The sequence below is a fragment of the Somniosus microcephalus genome, chromosome 10 (genome assembly GCF_052327205.1).
Source record: "Somniosus microcephalus isolate GS21.2 chromosome 10, FLI_Smic_1.0, whole genome shotgun sequence".
NCBI classification, from domain to species: domain Eukaryota; kingdom Metazoa; phylum Chordata; class Chondrichthyes; order Squaliformes; family Somniosidae; genus Somniosus; species Somniosus microcephalus.
The window spans coordinates 26,522,234-26,539,780 of NC_140996.1; the positions used below are offsets into that span (position 1 = coordinate 26,522,234).

General features: G+C 42.8%; 1 protein-coding gene across 2 annotated transcripts in view; it reads left to right on the top strand.

Moving 5' to 3' along the window:
• Positions 1 to 12,368, top strand: part of slain1a (SLAIN family member 1a) — a 112,148-nt gene extending 99,780 nt beyond the window's left edge. For both annotated transcript variants that reach the window (XM_085998534.1, XM_085998535.1), the window contains 2 exons: positions 4,972 to 5,254; positions 10,758 to 12,368. In XM_085998534.1, coding sequence (XP_085854660.1) covers positions 4,972 to 5,254; positions 10,758 to 10,833 — 359 coding nt within the window. In that variant the 3' untranslated portion in view covers positions 10,834 to 12,368. The remainder of the gene's footprint in view (positions 1 to 4,971; positions 5,255 to 10,757) is intronic.
• The last annotated feature ends 5,179 nt before the right edge of the window (positions 12,369 to 17,547 follow it).

The window sequence follows — 17,547 nt, forward strand, 5'->3', positions numbered from 1 at the left end:
ATCAACTGTTTTACAACATGGAGGTCTAGTTGTGTCCTTCACTAGTTCCTGTTAAGAATGTCCTGCGCAAGCTGGGCCTGTGCCCGAGCATTTATACTCTTCCTGGGCAGCGCCACCCGCAGGCCGCTCAGTTGATTCATGTCAGTGCCTACCTGGAGAAGCTACAACACAGGACTGAATGCACGCTAAACAGCAGAAGTAGCATACTATAGACAGCGCTAAGTGATCCCACAACCAACAGATCAGATCAAAGCTCTGCAGTCCTGCCACATCTAGTCGTGAATGGTGGTGGACAATTAAACAACTAACTGGAGGAGGAGAGTCCATGAACTTCCCCATCCTTAATGATGACGGAGCCCAGCACATGAATGAAAAAGACGAGGCTGAAACGTTTGCAACCACCTTCAACCAGAATTAGAGTGGATGATCCATCTCGGCCTCCTCCTGAGGTACCCACCATAACAGAAGCCAGTCTTCAGCCAATTCGATTCACTCCACGTGATATCAAAGAATGGCTGAGATCACTGGACACAGCAAAGGCTATGGGCCCCGACAACATCCCGGCTATCGTGCTGAAGACTTGTGCTCCAGAACTAGCCGCGCCTCGAGCCAAGCTGTTCCAGTACAGCTACAACACTGGCATCTACCTGACAATGTAGAAAACTGCCCAGGTATGTCCTGCCCACAAAAAGCAGGACAAATCCAATCTGGCCAATTACCGCCCCATCAGTCTACTCTCAATCATCAGCAAGGCGATGGAAGGTGTCATCGACAGTGCTATCAAGCAGCACTTACTCACCAATAACCTGCTTACTGATGTTCAGTTTGGGTTCCGTCAGGACCATTTGACTCCAGACCTTATTACAGCCTTGGTCCAAACATTTGCAAAAGAGCATAAATTCCAGGTAAGGTGAGGTAAGAGTGACTACCCTCGACATCAAGGCAGCATTTGACTGAGTGTGACATCAAGGAGCCCTAGTAAAATTGAAGTCCATGGGAATCGGGTGGGGAAACTCTCCACTGGCTGGAGTCATACCCAGCACAAAAGAAGATGGTTGTTAGAGGCCAATCATCTCAGCCCCAGGACATCGCTGCAGGAGTTCCTCAGAGCAGTGTGCTAGGCCCAACCATCTTCATCTGCTTCATTAATGACCTTCCCTCCATCATCAGGTCAGAAGTAGTGTTCGTTGATGACTGCACAGTGTTCAGTTCCATTCACAATTCCTCAGATAATGAAGCAGCCTGTCCCTGCATGCAGCAAGACTTGGACAACATCATGCTTGGGCTGATAAGTGGCAAGTAACATTCACATCCACAAGTGTCAGGCAATGACCATCTCCAACGAGAGCGTCTAACCACCGCCCCTTGACATTCAACAGCAATGCCATTGCCGAATCCCCCACCATCAATATCCTGGGGGGGGGGGTCACAATTGACCAGAAAAGGTCAGAGGCTGGGTATTCTTTGGCGTGTGCCTCACCTCCTGACTCCCCAAAGCATTTCCACCATCAACAAGGCACAAGTTAGGAGGGTGATGGAATACTCTCCACTTGCCTGGATGAGTGCAGCTCCAACAACACTCGAAGCTCAACACCATCCAGGACAAAACAGCTTGCTTGATTGGCATCCCATCCACCACCTTAACATTTGCTCCCTCCACCACTGGTGTACCATGGCTGCAGTGTGTACCATCTACAAGATGCACTGCAGCAACTCGCCAAGGCTTCTTCGGCAGCACCTCCCAAACCCGCAATCTCTACCACCTAGAAAGAGAAGGGCAGCAGGCGCATGGGAACACCACCACTTCCAAGTTACACACCATCCTGACTTGGAAGTATATCGCCGTTCCTTCGTCGCCACTGGTTCAAAATCCAGAACGCCCTCCCTAACAGCACTGTGGGAGTACCTTCACCACACGGACTGCAGTGGTTCGAGAAGGCGGCTCACTACCACTTTCTCGAGGGTAATTAGGGATGGGCAATAAATGCTGATCTTGACAGCGACGCCCATATCCCGTGAGAATTTGTTTTTAAATTGCCTAACCTGCATTTGGTCTCCCCAGTGTAGAGGAGATTGCAGCATGAGCAACAAAACTAATATTCTATATTGCTGAATGTACGCATGAATTTGATGTCTCTCATGGAAAGAGTGTTTGGGGCCCTGGAGAATATTGTGGGAGAAGGAGTGGACAGGTGTTGCATCTTCTGCACTTGCGCCAGGGAAAGGCAGCTGAAGGAAGGGGTGGTAGAAATAAGGTGTCATGGAGGGAACAGTCCATCCAAAAAGCAGAGAGAAGAGTGCAGGGGGAGATGTTGTAGCTGGCGGAAATAAAGGAAGACGATCTGGTGAATGCAGTTTACCTTGCATTGTAGGAGAAAACGACCTGTAATTTTGGCGTTTTCTCTTTGTTGCATTGAGAGCAGGAATGTTATTTTAAAGCTAGGTCAGTTCTCGTTGGAGCACAGTCCTCACCCTATCTTTCACTGTGGTAGCACAAGTGGATGACGGGCACGTCCAACAGTGCTCCTCACCCCATCCAATCCAAATAAAGTTCACTTGCAAAAAAAACTCCGCTGGCAGAATCAGCTGACCTGTCAATGCCAAACAAAACAAGCTCCGCGCTCTCAACAGCAGTGTAGACAATTAATATTGTTTCACAAGGGGACGAGGCACATGTCAACAGTACGCGACCTGCTGATAGAGGCTGCTTATTGTTTTGTACATTTCATTGTTTGCCAGTAGATCAGCTGCCAGCATGTTTTAAGGGAAACTATGGAAATTAAAATATTCCCAAGTTTGCACAATGAACAAGTGTGCAACAGGACGGTCAATCATGCACACTAGTGATCATGATCACACTCTCTGTGATGTAGCTGAAGCTTGCCACTGAGATGTTGTAAGATTTGTATTTATCACTTTAAGGTGACTAAAATTGAACAAACCACTAACTACACATACTTGGGCTTAAAAATCAGCTCTACGGGAAATTTTCATCTGGCTGTGAATGAACTGAAAGAGAAAGCAAGAAGGGCTTTCTATGCCATTTAAAAAATCAATCCAAATAGAAATCCCAATTAGCATTTGGCTCAAAATTTTTAAATCAGTAATTGAACCAATTGCACTCTATGGCAGTGAGGTGTGGGGACCGCTAACACAACAAGAATTTGCAAAATGGGACAAACACCCAATTGAGATCCTACATGCAGAATTCTGTAAAGGTATCCTCCGGACTCAAAGGAAAACCGTAAACAATGCATGCAGGGCAGAACTAGGCCAATATCCATTAATAATTACCATCCAAAAAAGAGCCACCAAATTTTGGAAACACCTAAAAATGAGCAACCCCCACGGCTATCATTACGAAGCCCTGAAATGCCAAGAGAGGACCATAAAGAAGAATACCCTCAGTCAACTAGTCCTGGGACTCAGTGAATTCACTACTAACAATAACCAGCCTCAGGACAGTGACATCGTAGCACAGAGAGTTCGACCCAACACAATTGTCACTAAGCAAAAGGAAAAATACCTGTCATATTATGCAGAAACAACAAAAACCCAAAACAAACTCAATTGCTACTTGGCCCTAAACAGACAGTACAATATGGCTGAATACCTGACCATGGTAAAGGATAGCAAACTGAGAAAAACCTTGACAAGGTACAGACTTAGTGAACATAGCCTGGCCATCGAAAAAGGCAGACACAGACAGACCCGGCTGCCAAGAGAGGACAGGATATGCTCTCACTGCAGTCAGGGAGTGGTGGAGACAGAGAGGCATTTCCTCACAGCTTGTGGAAAATATCAGGGCATCGGGGAGAATTTCTACCAAAAATTCACAAAAATATGCCCTGAATTCAGAAATTTGAATGACGACCAAAAACTCCCATACCTACTAGGGGAAGAGAGAAATTGTGTAACCTTAGCGGCACACTATGTTACAGCTTGCCATAAACAGAGGGACAACCAGTAAACCTAAGAAAAGAGTATATACAAATTATACAAATGTATATTTATACACTCAGGGATATATCTGTTTATACACTGTATGAATAGATCTGCGTTTGTGTTCAACCATAAATGTTTTTCGATGCTTTGGCAACATAAGATGTACCTTATCATGCCAATAAAGCGATTTGAATTGAATTGAGTAGCAATGGGGACATATCACAGCAATTTAGATTTCTATAGCAATTCCTAATGTGCAGGGAAAAGTTTGAGTGCTTTGCAGGATGGCGCGCAAAAGTTGACACTGAGCAACGGTGAGCTACGAAACCGGTTTGGGAAGGGCAGGAAACAGTAGAAGGGAAGGGTTCTTAAGAAGCTTTTGGAAGGAAGGAATTGACGAGGGCTGAGGTGCTTAGAGAGGGAGTTCCGGAAAGTAGGGCCCTAGTTACTGAGCGACATGAAGTGATGCTACATAGGCGCTTGTTGTTTCTATGTTGAATTAACAAACTCGTCATGTTTGACTGAATATGATACAGCATGCTCCATTGTGACTAAAGCAATAACAAATGAAACCGATGATTTTCTGATATTCAGTGCACATGTCCCACAGCCTAGTTCGTTGCAAAACCTCCCATTCAGTTTAGATTTGCCAGGAGGAGCTGCATATGTATTGCTTTGCGTACTTTGATCCTCTTTGTAGCCACATTAAGACCTATTGCAGCACTAAAGTGGCTGAATGAATGCTGTAAGACAGCAATTTCAGACCAAGCTTTACAGCTTGAAACAATGCAGTATATGTTTCCAAGGAAATGCGGCAGAGGTGTACACTGTGTGGTTATCACTGCATTGCACTGAAGTTCATTTGAAGGTCAACTTTTCTGTTTAAAGATCACTGCAGTTGAGTGTAATGCACAAGCAGTCTCAAAAATGCCCAAACTTAAGGTTAAAACTCCCACAAGTTCATACTGAGGGGAAATGAATCAAATGTGTTGTATAAGTAATCCTAATCTTCTCTTCACTTCGTAGGCCCTTCTCTAAATAAACTTCAACAGAGAGTCAACAGCGTCAGCCATTTTCCATTGTCAGTCCGGCAACCACCTAAAGCAACGGCCTATGTGAGTCCAACCGTGAGTAACACAAATGGGATCCATACATCTGTCAGTTTGCATTCCATCTCGAGTACTGGCATCCCTTTACCGAATAGGCCTGCAAACACAGCAATACCAGGTCGGAGTGGCCTTCCCAGACCAACATCGGCTATTGGAGCTAGTGGAATACCCAGAAGCAAATTAGCGCAACCAGTCCGAAGGTGAGTTTTAAAAAAATAATAATAATTAGAACTATTTATCTGTGAAATAATTGGTTTTATTCTTTCCCATGCATTTTCTACTCTTGGCATTGTCAGCTGTTAACTCTTGCTGACTGCTGTTTTGTGATTATTCAGAGAGGTGAGGATCAAGTACTCGAGTGTAGCTTATTTTTCTTCTGCTCCACCACCATGAAGCAATTCCATTTAACGTGTTTCAGGAACTGGTGAAATTTAATCCCACTCCCACCTGTGTGTTTCGTAGATTATACCTTACAGAGCTCAGTGGAGAGCCCATTTATTCATGAGAGTCTTTATTCATGAGTTGCAAAATAACTGTGATCTCCCAACTTGGGGGAATAAATTGAAGTGACAAACAGTGGTTTGGCTAAATGGTTCTGCTTTAAATGCTCAAACATTTAACCAGTCTTGCTAAATGATTATTTCTTTGAAAATTTCCCTCCAATTTTCTTGGTCCTCTCGGGGGATTGTCCTATGAGGACAGATTGAGTAGACTAGGCCTATATTCTCTAGAGTTTAGAAGAATGAGAGGTGATCTCATTGAAACATATAAAATTCTTACAGGGCTTGACAGGGTAGATGCAGGGAGGATGTTTCCCCTGGCTGGGGAGTCTAGAACCAGCGGTCACAGTCTCAGAATAAGGGGTTGGCTATTTAGGACTGAGATGAGGAGAAATTTCTCCACTCAAAGTGGTGAATCTTTGGAATTCTCTACCCCAGAGGGCTGTGGAGGCTCAGTCGTTGAGTATATTCAAGACCGAGATTGATAGATTTTAGAATATTAAGGGAATCAAGGGATTTGGGGATAGTGCAGGAAAGTGGAGATGAGGGAGAAGATCAGCCATGAACTTATTGAATGGCGGAAAAGACTCGAGGGGCCAAATGGTCTACTCCTATTTTTTATGTTCTTACGTGAAGGTGGTGGCTCAAAATGGAGCCTAGTTCCACCAGTCCCAGTTGTCCTCTAATACCATGCCCCAGCAGCCTGTCATTTTTGATGGCTTCAGTTATGTAATGAAGGATATTAGCTCTGATGATGTGGAATCTGTATGGGTAGAATTGAGAAATACTAAGGGGGGAACAAACGTTAGTGGGAGTGGTATATAGACCTCCAAACAGTAAGGCGGAGGTTGTGGATGGCATTAAAAGGGAAATTAAAGAAGCGTGCAATAAGGGCACAGCAGTCATCATGGGTGACTTTAATCTACATATAGATTGGGCCAACCAAATTAGTAACAATACTGTGGAGGATGAATTCCTGGAGTGTTTACGGGATGGTTTCCTGGACCAATATGTCGAGGAACCAACCAGAGATCAGGCCATCTTAGATTGGGTATTATGTAACGAGAAAGGATTAATTAGCAATCTTGTTGTACGAGGCCCCTTGGGTCAGAGCGATCATAATATGATCGAATTCTTCATTAAGATGGAGAATGAAGTAGTTGACTCAGAGACTAGGGTCCTCAATTTAAATAAAGGAAACTACGATGGTCTGAGGAGCGAGTTGGGTAGGATTGATTGGGGAATGGCACTCAAAGGGTTGACGGTGGATAAGCAATGGCAAACATTCAAAGACCGAATGGATGAGCTACAGAATTTGTTCATCCTAGTTTGGCATAAAAATAAAACAAAAAAGGTGACTCAACCGTGGCTAACAAGGGAAATTAGGGATAGCATAAGATCCAAGGAGAGGACATATAAATTGGCCAGAACAAGCAATAATCCTGAGGATTGGGAGCAGTTTAGGATTCAACAAAGGAGGACAAAGGGATTAATTAAGAAAGGGAAAATAGAATGAGAGTAAGCTTGCAGGGAACATAAAAACTGACTCAAAGCTTTTATAGATATGTGAAGAGAAAAAGATTGGTGAAGTCAAGCGTAGGTCCCTTGCAGTCAGAATCAGGGGAATTTATAATGGGGAACAAAGAAATGGCAGACCAACTAAATACATATTTTGGTTCTGTCTTCACAAAGGAGGACACAAATAACCTTCCAGAGATGCCGGGGAACATAGGGTCTGATGAAAGGGTGGAACTGAAAGAAATCAGTATTTGTAGGGAAATAGTGTTAGGAAAATTGATGGGACTGAAGGCCGATAAATCCCCAGGGCCTGATAATCTACATCCCAGGGTGCTTAAGGAAGTGGCCCTAGAAATAGTAGATGCATTGCTGGTCATCTTCCAGAACTCGATAGATTCTGGAACAGTACCCATGGATTGGAGGGTAGCTAATGTTACCCCACTATTCAAAAAAGGTGGTAGAGAAAAAGCGGGGAATTATAGACTGGTAAGCCTGACATCGGTAGTGGGGAAAATGCTAGAGTCCATTATAAAAGATGTAATAGCAGAGCACTTGGAAAGCAGTGACGGGATCGGACAAAGTCAACATGGATTTACAAAAGGTAAATCATGCTTGACTAATCGACTGGAATTTTTTGAGGATGTAACTGGTAAAATAGATAAGGGAGAACCAGTGGATGTGGTGTATTTGGACTTTCAGAAGGCTTTCGATAAGGTCCCACATAAGAGATTAGCGTGCAAAATTAAGGCACATGGGATTGGGGGCAAGGTATTTACTTGGATAGAGAACTGGTTGGTGGACAGAAAGCAAAGAGTTGGAATAAACGGGTCATTTTCCGAGTGGCAGGCAGTGACTAGTGGGGTACCGCAAGGATCGGTCCTAGGACCGCAGCTGTTCACTATATATATTAATGATCTGGACGAGGGAATTGGATGTAATATCTCCAAATTTGCAGACGACACAAAGCTGGGTGGGAGGGTATGCGGTGAGGAGGATGTCGTGAAACTCCAGTACGATTTGGACAGGTTGGGTGATTGGGCAGAAACATGGCAAATGCACTGTAATGTGGATAAATGTGAGGTTATCTACTTTGGTGGCAAAAACAGGAAGGCAGATTATTATTTGAATGGCAATAGATTGGGAGAAGGGGAAGTGCAAAGAGACCTGGGTGTTCTTGTGCACCAGTCGCTGAAGGTAAGCATGCAGGTGCAGCAGGCGGTTAAGAAGGCAAATGGTATGTTTGCCTTCGTAGCAAGAGGGTTCGAGTACAGGAACAAGGATGTCTTGCTACAGTTGTACAGGGCCTTGGTGAGACCACACCTTGAGTATTGTGTGCAGTTTTGGTCGCCTTACCTGAGGAAGGATGTACTTGCCATGGAAGGAGTGCAGCGAAGATTCACCAGGCTGATACCTGGGATGGCAGGAATGACGTATGAGGAGAGATTGTGTCGATTGGGCTTATACTCACTGGAGTTTAGAAGTTTGAGAGGGGATCTCGTCGAAACCTATAAAATTCTGTCAGGCCTGGACAGACTAGATGCAGGAAGGATGTTTCTGATGGCTGGGGAGTCCAGAGCCAGGGGTCATAGTCTAAGGATAAGGGGTAAGCCATTTAGGACTGAAATGAGGAGGAATTTCTTCACCCAGAGAGTGGTGAACCTGTGGAATTCTCTGCCACAGAGGGCGGTGGAGGCCAGTTCATTAAATATATTCAAGAAAGAGTTGGATATATTTCTTGAGGCTAAAGAGATCAAGGGATATGGGGAGAAGGCAGGGACAGGGTACTGAATTTGGATGATCAGCCATGATCACATTGAATGGCGGAGCAGGCTCAAAGGGCCGAATGGCCTACTCCTGCTCCTATCTTCTATGTTTCTATGTTATGCCCCTTTTTTTTACTAAATCTAGCCCAGTTGTGCATTTTTTAAAATATATATTTTAAAAAACCTACAACTTCCGAAGATTGATGATTCAAATGTTAAATATCTAATGACTGCGCACACTTCCTGTCAACTTTTTCCATTTAATCATCAATTCTTATATAATTATAATAGAAACTACCTGTGCAAACTTGTCATGTAATTATACCCTCTTGTCAGTAGAGGTACTTGTGCATGAGAGGGTATAATTACAGTGCAACAGGTTTACACAAGCAGTTTGCATTATAAATGTGGTCATAACAATTTATAATGGAAATACAAAAATAAGGACTAAATTATTACTTTAAAGTAGGGGCTGCACATCCTGATCTAACTATCTCTCACCCTGTAACCCCATTTCACCTGAAGGCTACACTTGGTCTTGACTCTCCACGTGCAACACCACAAGAGATCGACTAGCCTTCAATAAAAGTTGTTGTGTTACTTACCAATTATTACACCATTGGACTGAAGTTTTAAGTGCAATTAGTCGAAGAGCTGTCACGTGTTTGAAAACAACTTTCATTATTGTCAGCAAATTGACTTCAGTAGGCCTTTAGTGAGTCACATCATTGGACAATAGCAGACATACTGCTAAGTCACATGACACGATATGTAATCCTAGAAATGGCCGTTCACAATATTTGCGGATGAATGGAATTTGTTTCTATGATATTCTTCTGTCTGCAATTTTCATTCAGATGTTAATCCATTTATTTTAAATGGGTTAAGTCTCCAATAAAATAAAGTAATGTCATCCATTAACCATTCATCCACTAATATCAGTCATTTCTGGGCAATATGTTCACCAAAATGAGAGCAAATATTTGCCATTTAAAAAATTTAAAAAAAAATCGATTTAATTCAATATTTTTGTAAAAGAAAGGAAGAACGAACTTGCATTTATATAGTACCTTTCCTGATGATTACCAAAGTGCTTCACAATCAAGTAAGTACAGGAAACTTTCTTTTAACCGGCACCTAAATAACCGGAAATCTCTGTTAACCGGCAAAATTCAAGCATAGGTTCAGGTAAGTTTTACTTCATATTAGTGGTAGTTCCTGGATCTGTGGCTGTGTAACTGGGGTTCATGCACTTGTTGCTAAGCAACAGGGACGCTTGGTCTGTGGCTGGAGTTCCTGCACATGTTGCTAAGCAACAGGGAAGCCTGGATTTGTTGCTGTGTACGGAGCTCTCGTACCTTTTAGCTATACCTCTCTGTAATCCGGACTTTTTGATAAACCGGCACCACGCCGGTCCTGTTGGTGCCGGATAATAGAGTTTCCTGTACTTTTGAAGTGTAGTCACTGTTGTAATGTAGGAAAATGCATAAAACCAAATATTAACCATAGTTTTTGAGCTACGGACAGCACTTCGATGACAGAATCTACCATGTTTGTGACTCTCAAACCTCGAGTTCCTTGGTCTTTGGCCATTCGGAGACACTCCTCTAAGTCCCAGCTTCCAGTTTACTGCTGGAACACTTAATTGAGGTCCAAAGTGCATTTTAAAAGTTTTATAAAATTGTTTTGTAACTTAAGGCTGATCATCATCATCATCTTGCCAAGATACCTCTCTTGTAAAAGAGATGTACTTGCAGGATAAAGGAACCCTATGTTGGCAAAGTCAAGAGCAGCAAAACCAAAACTCCCTGGCAATCTGTAATAATGAAAAATGACCACGGATGTATAATGCATGGTTTTAACTGGAATGAACACTTTGTAGTCTGTGATTTAATGTATTACGTCTTTCATTTTACTTCCAGTTTCCTTCAGCCTCCAAAGCCCCTTACTGCACTCAGTTCTCTTAAGGATGGAAGCTGGAGGGATGGATGTTACTGACATTCGCTGCCACAGAGACTGTTTAGGCAGAGAATCCGGAGCTGTTACACAATGATGCCCAGCTGGCTGGGTTTAGACATGTCACGAGATGTTTGTACCTACAGTTGGTTTTGGTGAAAATGCTAAAGACTAGGCAAGGCACATAATTACATAAGTTTTGTTAATAAGCTGATGTAATACTAAGTGAACTAACTGTTGTAATATTGTGCTTTTAAAGCTTGGCCCTGTGCATTGTAATAATCTCAAACTTGCAGATACAATATTATCAGTGCAAAATGCCTCTTGACCAAATTTAACTTGTTTAATATTTGGTTTACATTAGTCATTTTTCAAACAGCAATCAGTATTATAATGAGTGTTTTGCCACAAGGGATTTTTTTTTTTTTTAGAAAATTTAATTAACTTTGTCTATATTGAATTGCATTTGAACAAAACCGCTAACCTGTTGAGGTGGGAGCACTCCATTTTAAGTGTGTGCTACAATCTAGCACTTGTTGAACAAAACTGATACCTCAACTATAAGCAATAGTTTTAAAAACTCCAATAATGTTACAAATGAGATTTAATAGTAGAATCTCCATAAACTGGAAATAAAGAACTGTAACCACTTCATAAATGATAAAAAATTAGTAGCAGATACTGTTGGTTTTAGACATAAAACACTTATTAATGTGTTGCCCCTAAACTGGTATTTGTTCATTTGTGAGTGTTGACAGGAGATGTGAATGCAGGGGAGATTACAGCCAACCATGTATTACAAAATATTTACAGCACAGAAACAGGCCATTCAGCCCAATGGGTCTATGCTGGTGTTTATGCTCCACACGAGCCTTCTCCCACCCTTCTTCACCTAACCCCAATCAGTAGATCCTTCTATTCCTTTCCCCCTCCTGTGTTTATCTAGCATCCCCTTAAATACATCAATGCTATTCGCTTCCAACTATTTGCGGTAGCGAGTTCCACATTCTCACCACTCTCTGGATAAAGAAGTTTCTCCTGAATTCCCTATTTGATTTATTAGTGACTATCTTATATTTATGGCCTCTAGTTCTGGTCTTCCCCACAAATGGAAACATCTTCTCTACGTCTACCCTATCAAACCCTTTCATAATCCTGAAGACCTCGATCAGGTCACCGCTCGGTCTTCTCTTTTCTAGGGAAAGGAGTCCCAGCCTGTTCAATCTTTCCTGATAGGTAGAACCTCTCGGTTCTGGCATCATCCTGGTAAATCTTTCTTGCACCTTCTCCAGTGCCTCTATATCCTTTTTATAATATGGAGACCAGAACCATTCACAATGCTCCAAGTGTGGTCTAACTAAGGTTCTATATAAGTTTAACATAACTTCACTGCTTTTCAGTTCTGTCCCTCTAGAAATGAACCCCAGTGCTTTTTGCTTTATATGGCCTTATTTACCTACTTTTAGTGATTTGTTTATCTGTACCCCCAGATCCCTCTGCTCCTCTACCCCATTTAGACACTTATTTTCCAATGTACTCACCCAAAGTCTACACACCCCTCACACTCTCACTCACACACTCACACACTCATACTCACTCACTCACACTCACACACACTCACACACTCACACACACTCACACACTCTCGCACTCTCGCACTCTCGCACTCTCGCACACTCGCACACTCGCACACACTCACACACTCACTGTTCCCGTACTTAGCCCCAAGGACTTTTAAGTCAATTGTACCATTCCTACTGTCAGCCTAGCTGAGATCAGCAAACCCTGCACAAAGCAGGGTTTGAATTTAGGACCCTTTTCGTCTGTACAGCTCAGCAATTTACTGACTAAATCCAATGCTGGGAAACTTGCTTTGTTTCAACTGTCTCGTTCATTTAAGTACTTTTATATAAAAAAAACTGATACCTAAGTTTGACCGCAGTAATCGCTTTCATTAAAGCTCTGTAATTTTGTATTTACTAAGAAGACTCTAATGTGGTAAAGAGAAAAGTGCTGAAGTCTGAATTTAAAGGCGCAAAATCCTGGAAGTCGACCTGCATCTGAGAGAGAAGGGTAACTCAACCTATTTCCAGCATCTCTGTTTTCATTGCAGCTTCTGCTCCAGGTATGCTGGTCCTGAAGAGGTCTTGCTTCTCTCCCCATGATGAGTGCTGAAGGAACAGATGTGAAATATTAACTTAAACTTCTCTCTCCGATGCTGATCAAACTGTTCTTCATTTCTCACATTTTCTGTCGTTAGATCCCTGTAGTTATCCCCATCAGTTAATGTTGCTTTGGTATAATGGCACAACCAGGTGTAATAGTAGCACTATATAAATATTTCCTAACAGTCATTTGTTACAAGTGAAAACTGTACATTTCAGTGTTCCCAGCCATTTAAACACTGGTACATGATTGTATTTAGAAGTATATTGGAATATTGACTATCAAAGTTGATTTGCTTTTAATAATTGATATATTACAATTTTGTTAAACAAGTATAGTTTCTGAAAGTCATTCGAGATGAAGTTACTGTTGATTCATGGAAAATCTGGACAGAAAAATTTGTTGTCGAGCCAATTGCATTGTGCACTGCAGCAATCATTTATTTCTATTTTTCACAAGTACCTGTATGGTCAGCATGTCTGTGAAAGTCAAATACAAACCTTTTTTTGTGCCATAGTTCGCATTACAGAGCCAGTAAAAGTTAACACTAATGGAGTTCCACAAGCACTTGGGGGTAAGGAAGTTCACAAAATACCACACAATTGCTGACTCTCTCGTTGGTTTTATAAAAGTTAATTTATTATTCATAAATTATTTGTGTACGCCCCATCAGTTATGATGAAGCACATTGCACTTAAACCCAGCAATGACCATGTATGCGACAGTTTGAACTGATTTTTATTAAAAATAATGTGAGCATTTTGAAGTTTTATTAATATTGGTATTGAGAACAAGGTGCACTTTTTAATGGAAACTAAACAACTTAAATTTTATAAAAGTTTTACAGGATTACTTAAACACAAATTCATCTTGTAATAATGCTGTATAAAGGTATTACAGAAATGTCAATTACTCTTACATTTTATTAAATATTGCTTATAAAATATAATACATTATTGCCAATTGATGTAGGAATGTATTGATTTTATGCAATAAATTGTTTCTCCTCCCCTGTGGATGGGTTATGCTGTACTTCAAATGATGGCTTAACTTGGCCACTACCAACAATGTTATTACCAACATTATTTCACAATTGGGGTTTATGGATCTGAATCACAGAAAATAAAATACTTACCACGTTGCAAATGTAACTTGCTTACACCATTCAATGATTAATTTTCCATAATCCTCCACTTCTAGGGATCTTTCCCCTAGGACACTTCTAACATTCTTTGCCCTTTTCATTAAATTTTTCCAAGGATGATACCAGAACTGAGAGGTTATACCTATCGGGGCTCTTTTCTCTCAGAAAGCGAAGGCTGTGGGAGGGGAGGGGGGTGACCTGATGGTTTGATAAGGCAGGCAGAGAGGAGCTGTTTCCACTTGAAGGGAAGACCTGAACTCTGGGCCATCAATACAAGATAGTCACTAATAAACCCAATAGTGAATTCAGGAGAAACTTCTTTACACAGAGAGTGGTTAGAATTTGGAACTTGCTACCACAGGGAGTAGTTGAAGCAAATAGCATCGATGCATTTAAGGGGAAGCTAGATAAATGCACAAGGTAGAAAGGAACCGAGAGTTCTGCTGATGGGGTCAGGTAACGAGGGGTGGGAAGGGGCATGTGTAGAGCAGAAACATCAGCATAGCCTAGTTGGACCAAGTGACCTTTTTCCGTAATAAAAACAGAACAAGTTGGAAATACTCAGCAGGTCAGGCAGCATCTGTGGAGAGAGAAACAGAGTTAACGTTTCAGGTTGATGACCCTTTGTCAGAACTGGAAAAAGTTAGAGATATAACGGGTTTTAAGCAGGGGCAGGGAAAGGGCGGAGGGTGGGGGGAGGAAAGGACAAAAGAGAAGGTCTGTGATAGGGTGGAAGACAGGAGAGATTAAATGACAAAAGGTATGATTGTACAAAGCAAAGGGAGATGATAATGGGACAAGTAAAGAAACAAAAAGATGAGTCTAGAAGAGATGTAAATGGGAATGGCAGAATCATCAACAGCTGCCATCTGGAAAAAATGGGGGCCGAGGTTATGGTCTGAAATTGTTGAACTCAATGTTGAGTCCAGAAGGCTGTAAAGTGCCTAATCAAAAGATGAGGTGCTGTTCCTCGAGCTTATGTTGAGCTTCATTGGAACAGTGTAAGGCGCCGAGGGACGGAGAGATCAGAATGGGAGAGTTTAAAGTGACAGGTGACCGGAAGCTCGGGGTCACACATGCGGACTGAGCGGAGGTGTTCTGCAAAATGGTCACCCAATCTGCGTTTGGTTTCTCCAGTGTAAAGGAGACAGCATCATGAACAGAGAATACAGTATACTTAATTGAAAGATACAAGTAAATCGCTGTTTCACCTGGAAGGAGTGTTTGGGGCCCTGGACGGTGGAAATGGAGGAGGTAAAGGGCAGGTGTTGCATCTCTTGCGCTTGCGTGAGAAGGGGTGGAGGTGTTGGTGGTGATTGAGGAGTGGACCAGGGTGTTGCGGAGGGAGCGGTCCCTTTTCTGGGCTTTTTCTGTGCTGTGCATTCTGTGTAATTCTATGTAATGCAGACACATCTTTGAGTATGTACAGCCTACAAATTCTAGACGGTTGATAATCGTGCCTGCTTGAGTCTATTCTATCTTTATTGTCCCAGAACTGCATATGTCAGGAGTTCTTAGACATGAAGCAGCTGAAGGACCCAATTGTCAAACAGATGCATGCAGTGCAGTACCATCACACAGCTGCCCTCTAGTGGAGATGATGCTGAGGACAAGTGGATGACATTTCATGATGCAGTTTGCAAGGCTGCTGGTGACATAATTGGCTTTGTTTAGGATTGGTTTGATAAGAATGACCACTCCAATAGAGCATCCCTTGAAGAGAAATGTAGAACACAACAGGGGGAATTTTAACTGGCAGCGGGTTCTGGGCAGGGCAGCAGAGGCCCAGTGGATTTTAACAACTGGACCTCATTAACATGCGTTGGCAAGCTACTGCCTGATGGCATTGCTGGCAAGGTGGACTTCTGCCAGGTCTGCAGAGGGCTATTTACAGCACAAATGCTCCTCTTTAAGGTGGTTAGATTCACATTGAGATATTTCCAGCAAATGCAGAGACCAATCTGGAAGATGACTCGGAAACGAGCCGCCAGGTTTTCTGATACATCGGTGGAGGTCCCAATTGAAGAGGTAAGGGCACGGAGAGATGCCCTCTTTCCATCAGATGGGCCTGGAGAGAAGTTGCAAAGGCAGTCGACGCTTAGGAGCATCACCCCTAGGACCTGGATTCAATGCAGGAAATAGAAACATAGAAGATAGGAGCAGGAGTAGGCCATTCGGCCCCTCGAGCCTGCTCCGCCATTCAATGCGATCATGGCTGATCATCCAAGTTCAGTACCCGGTCCCTGCTTTCTCCCCATACCCCTTGATCCCTTTAGCCTTAAGAAATATATCCAACTCCTTCTTGAATATATTTAATGAACTAGCCTCCACTGCCTTCTGTGGTAGAGAGTTCCACAGGTTCACCACTCTCTGGGTGAAGAAATTCCTCCTCACTTCTGTCCTAAATGGCCTACCCTTGATCCTTAGACTGTGTCCCCTGGTTCTGGACTCCCTGACCATCAGGAACATCCTTCCTGTATCTAGTCTGTCCAGTCCTGTCAGAATTTTATAAGTTTCAATAAGATCCCCCCTCATTCTTCTAAACTCCAGCGAGTACAAGTCCAATCGACACAATCTCTCCTCGTACGTCATTCCTGCCATCCCTGGTATCAGCCTGGTGAATCTTCGTTGAACTCCTTCCATGGCAAGAACATCCTTCCTCAGATAAGGCGACAAAAACTGCACACAATACTCAAGATGTGGTCTCACCAAGGCCCTGTACAACTGAGGCAAGACATCCTTGTTCCTGTACTCAAACCCTCTCGCTACGAAGGCCAACATACCATTTGCCTTCTTAACCGCCTGCTGCACCTGCATGCTTACCTTCAGCGACTGGTGCACAAGAACACCCAGATCTCTTTGCACTTCCTCTTCTCCCAATCTATTGCCATTCAAATAATAATCTGCCTTCCTGTTTTTGCCACCAAAGTGGATAACCTCACATTTATCCACGTTATATTGCATCTGCCATGCTTCTGCCCAATCACCCAACATGTCCAAATCATCCTGGAGTTTTTCGACATCCTCCTCACAGCAAACACGCCCACCCAGCTTTGTGTCGTCTGCAAATTTGGAGATATTACATCTAGTTCCCTTGTCCAGATCATTTATATATATTGTGAAATAGCTGGGGTCCAAGGACCGATCCCTGCGGTACCCCACTAGTCACTGCCTGCCACTCGGAAAAGGACCCATTTATTCCAACTCTTTGCTTTCTGTCTGCCAACCAGTGCTCTATCCAAGTCAATACCTTGCCCCTAATCCCATGTGCCTTAACTTTACACGCTAATCTCTTATGCGGGACCTTATCGAAGGCCTTCTGAAAGTCCAGATACACCACATCCACTGGTTCTCCCTTATCTATTTTACCAGTTACATCCTCAAAAAATTCCAGTAGATTAGTCAAGCACGATTTACCTTTTGTGAATCCATGTTGACATTGTCCG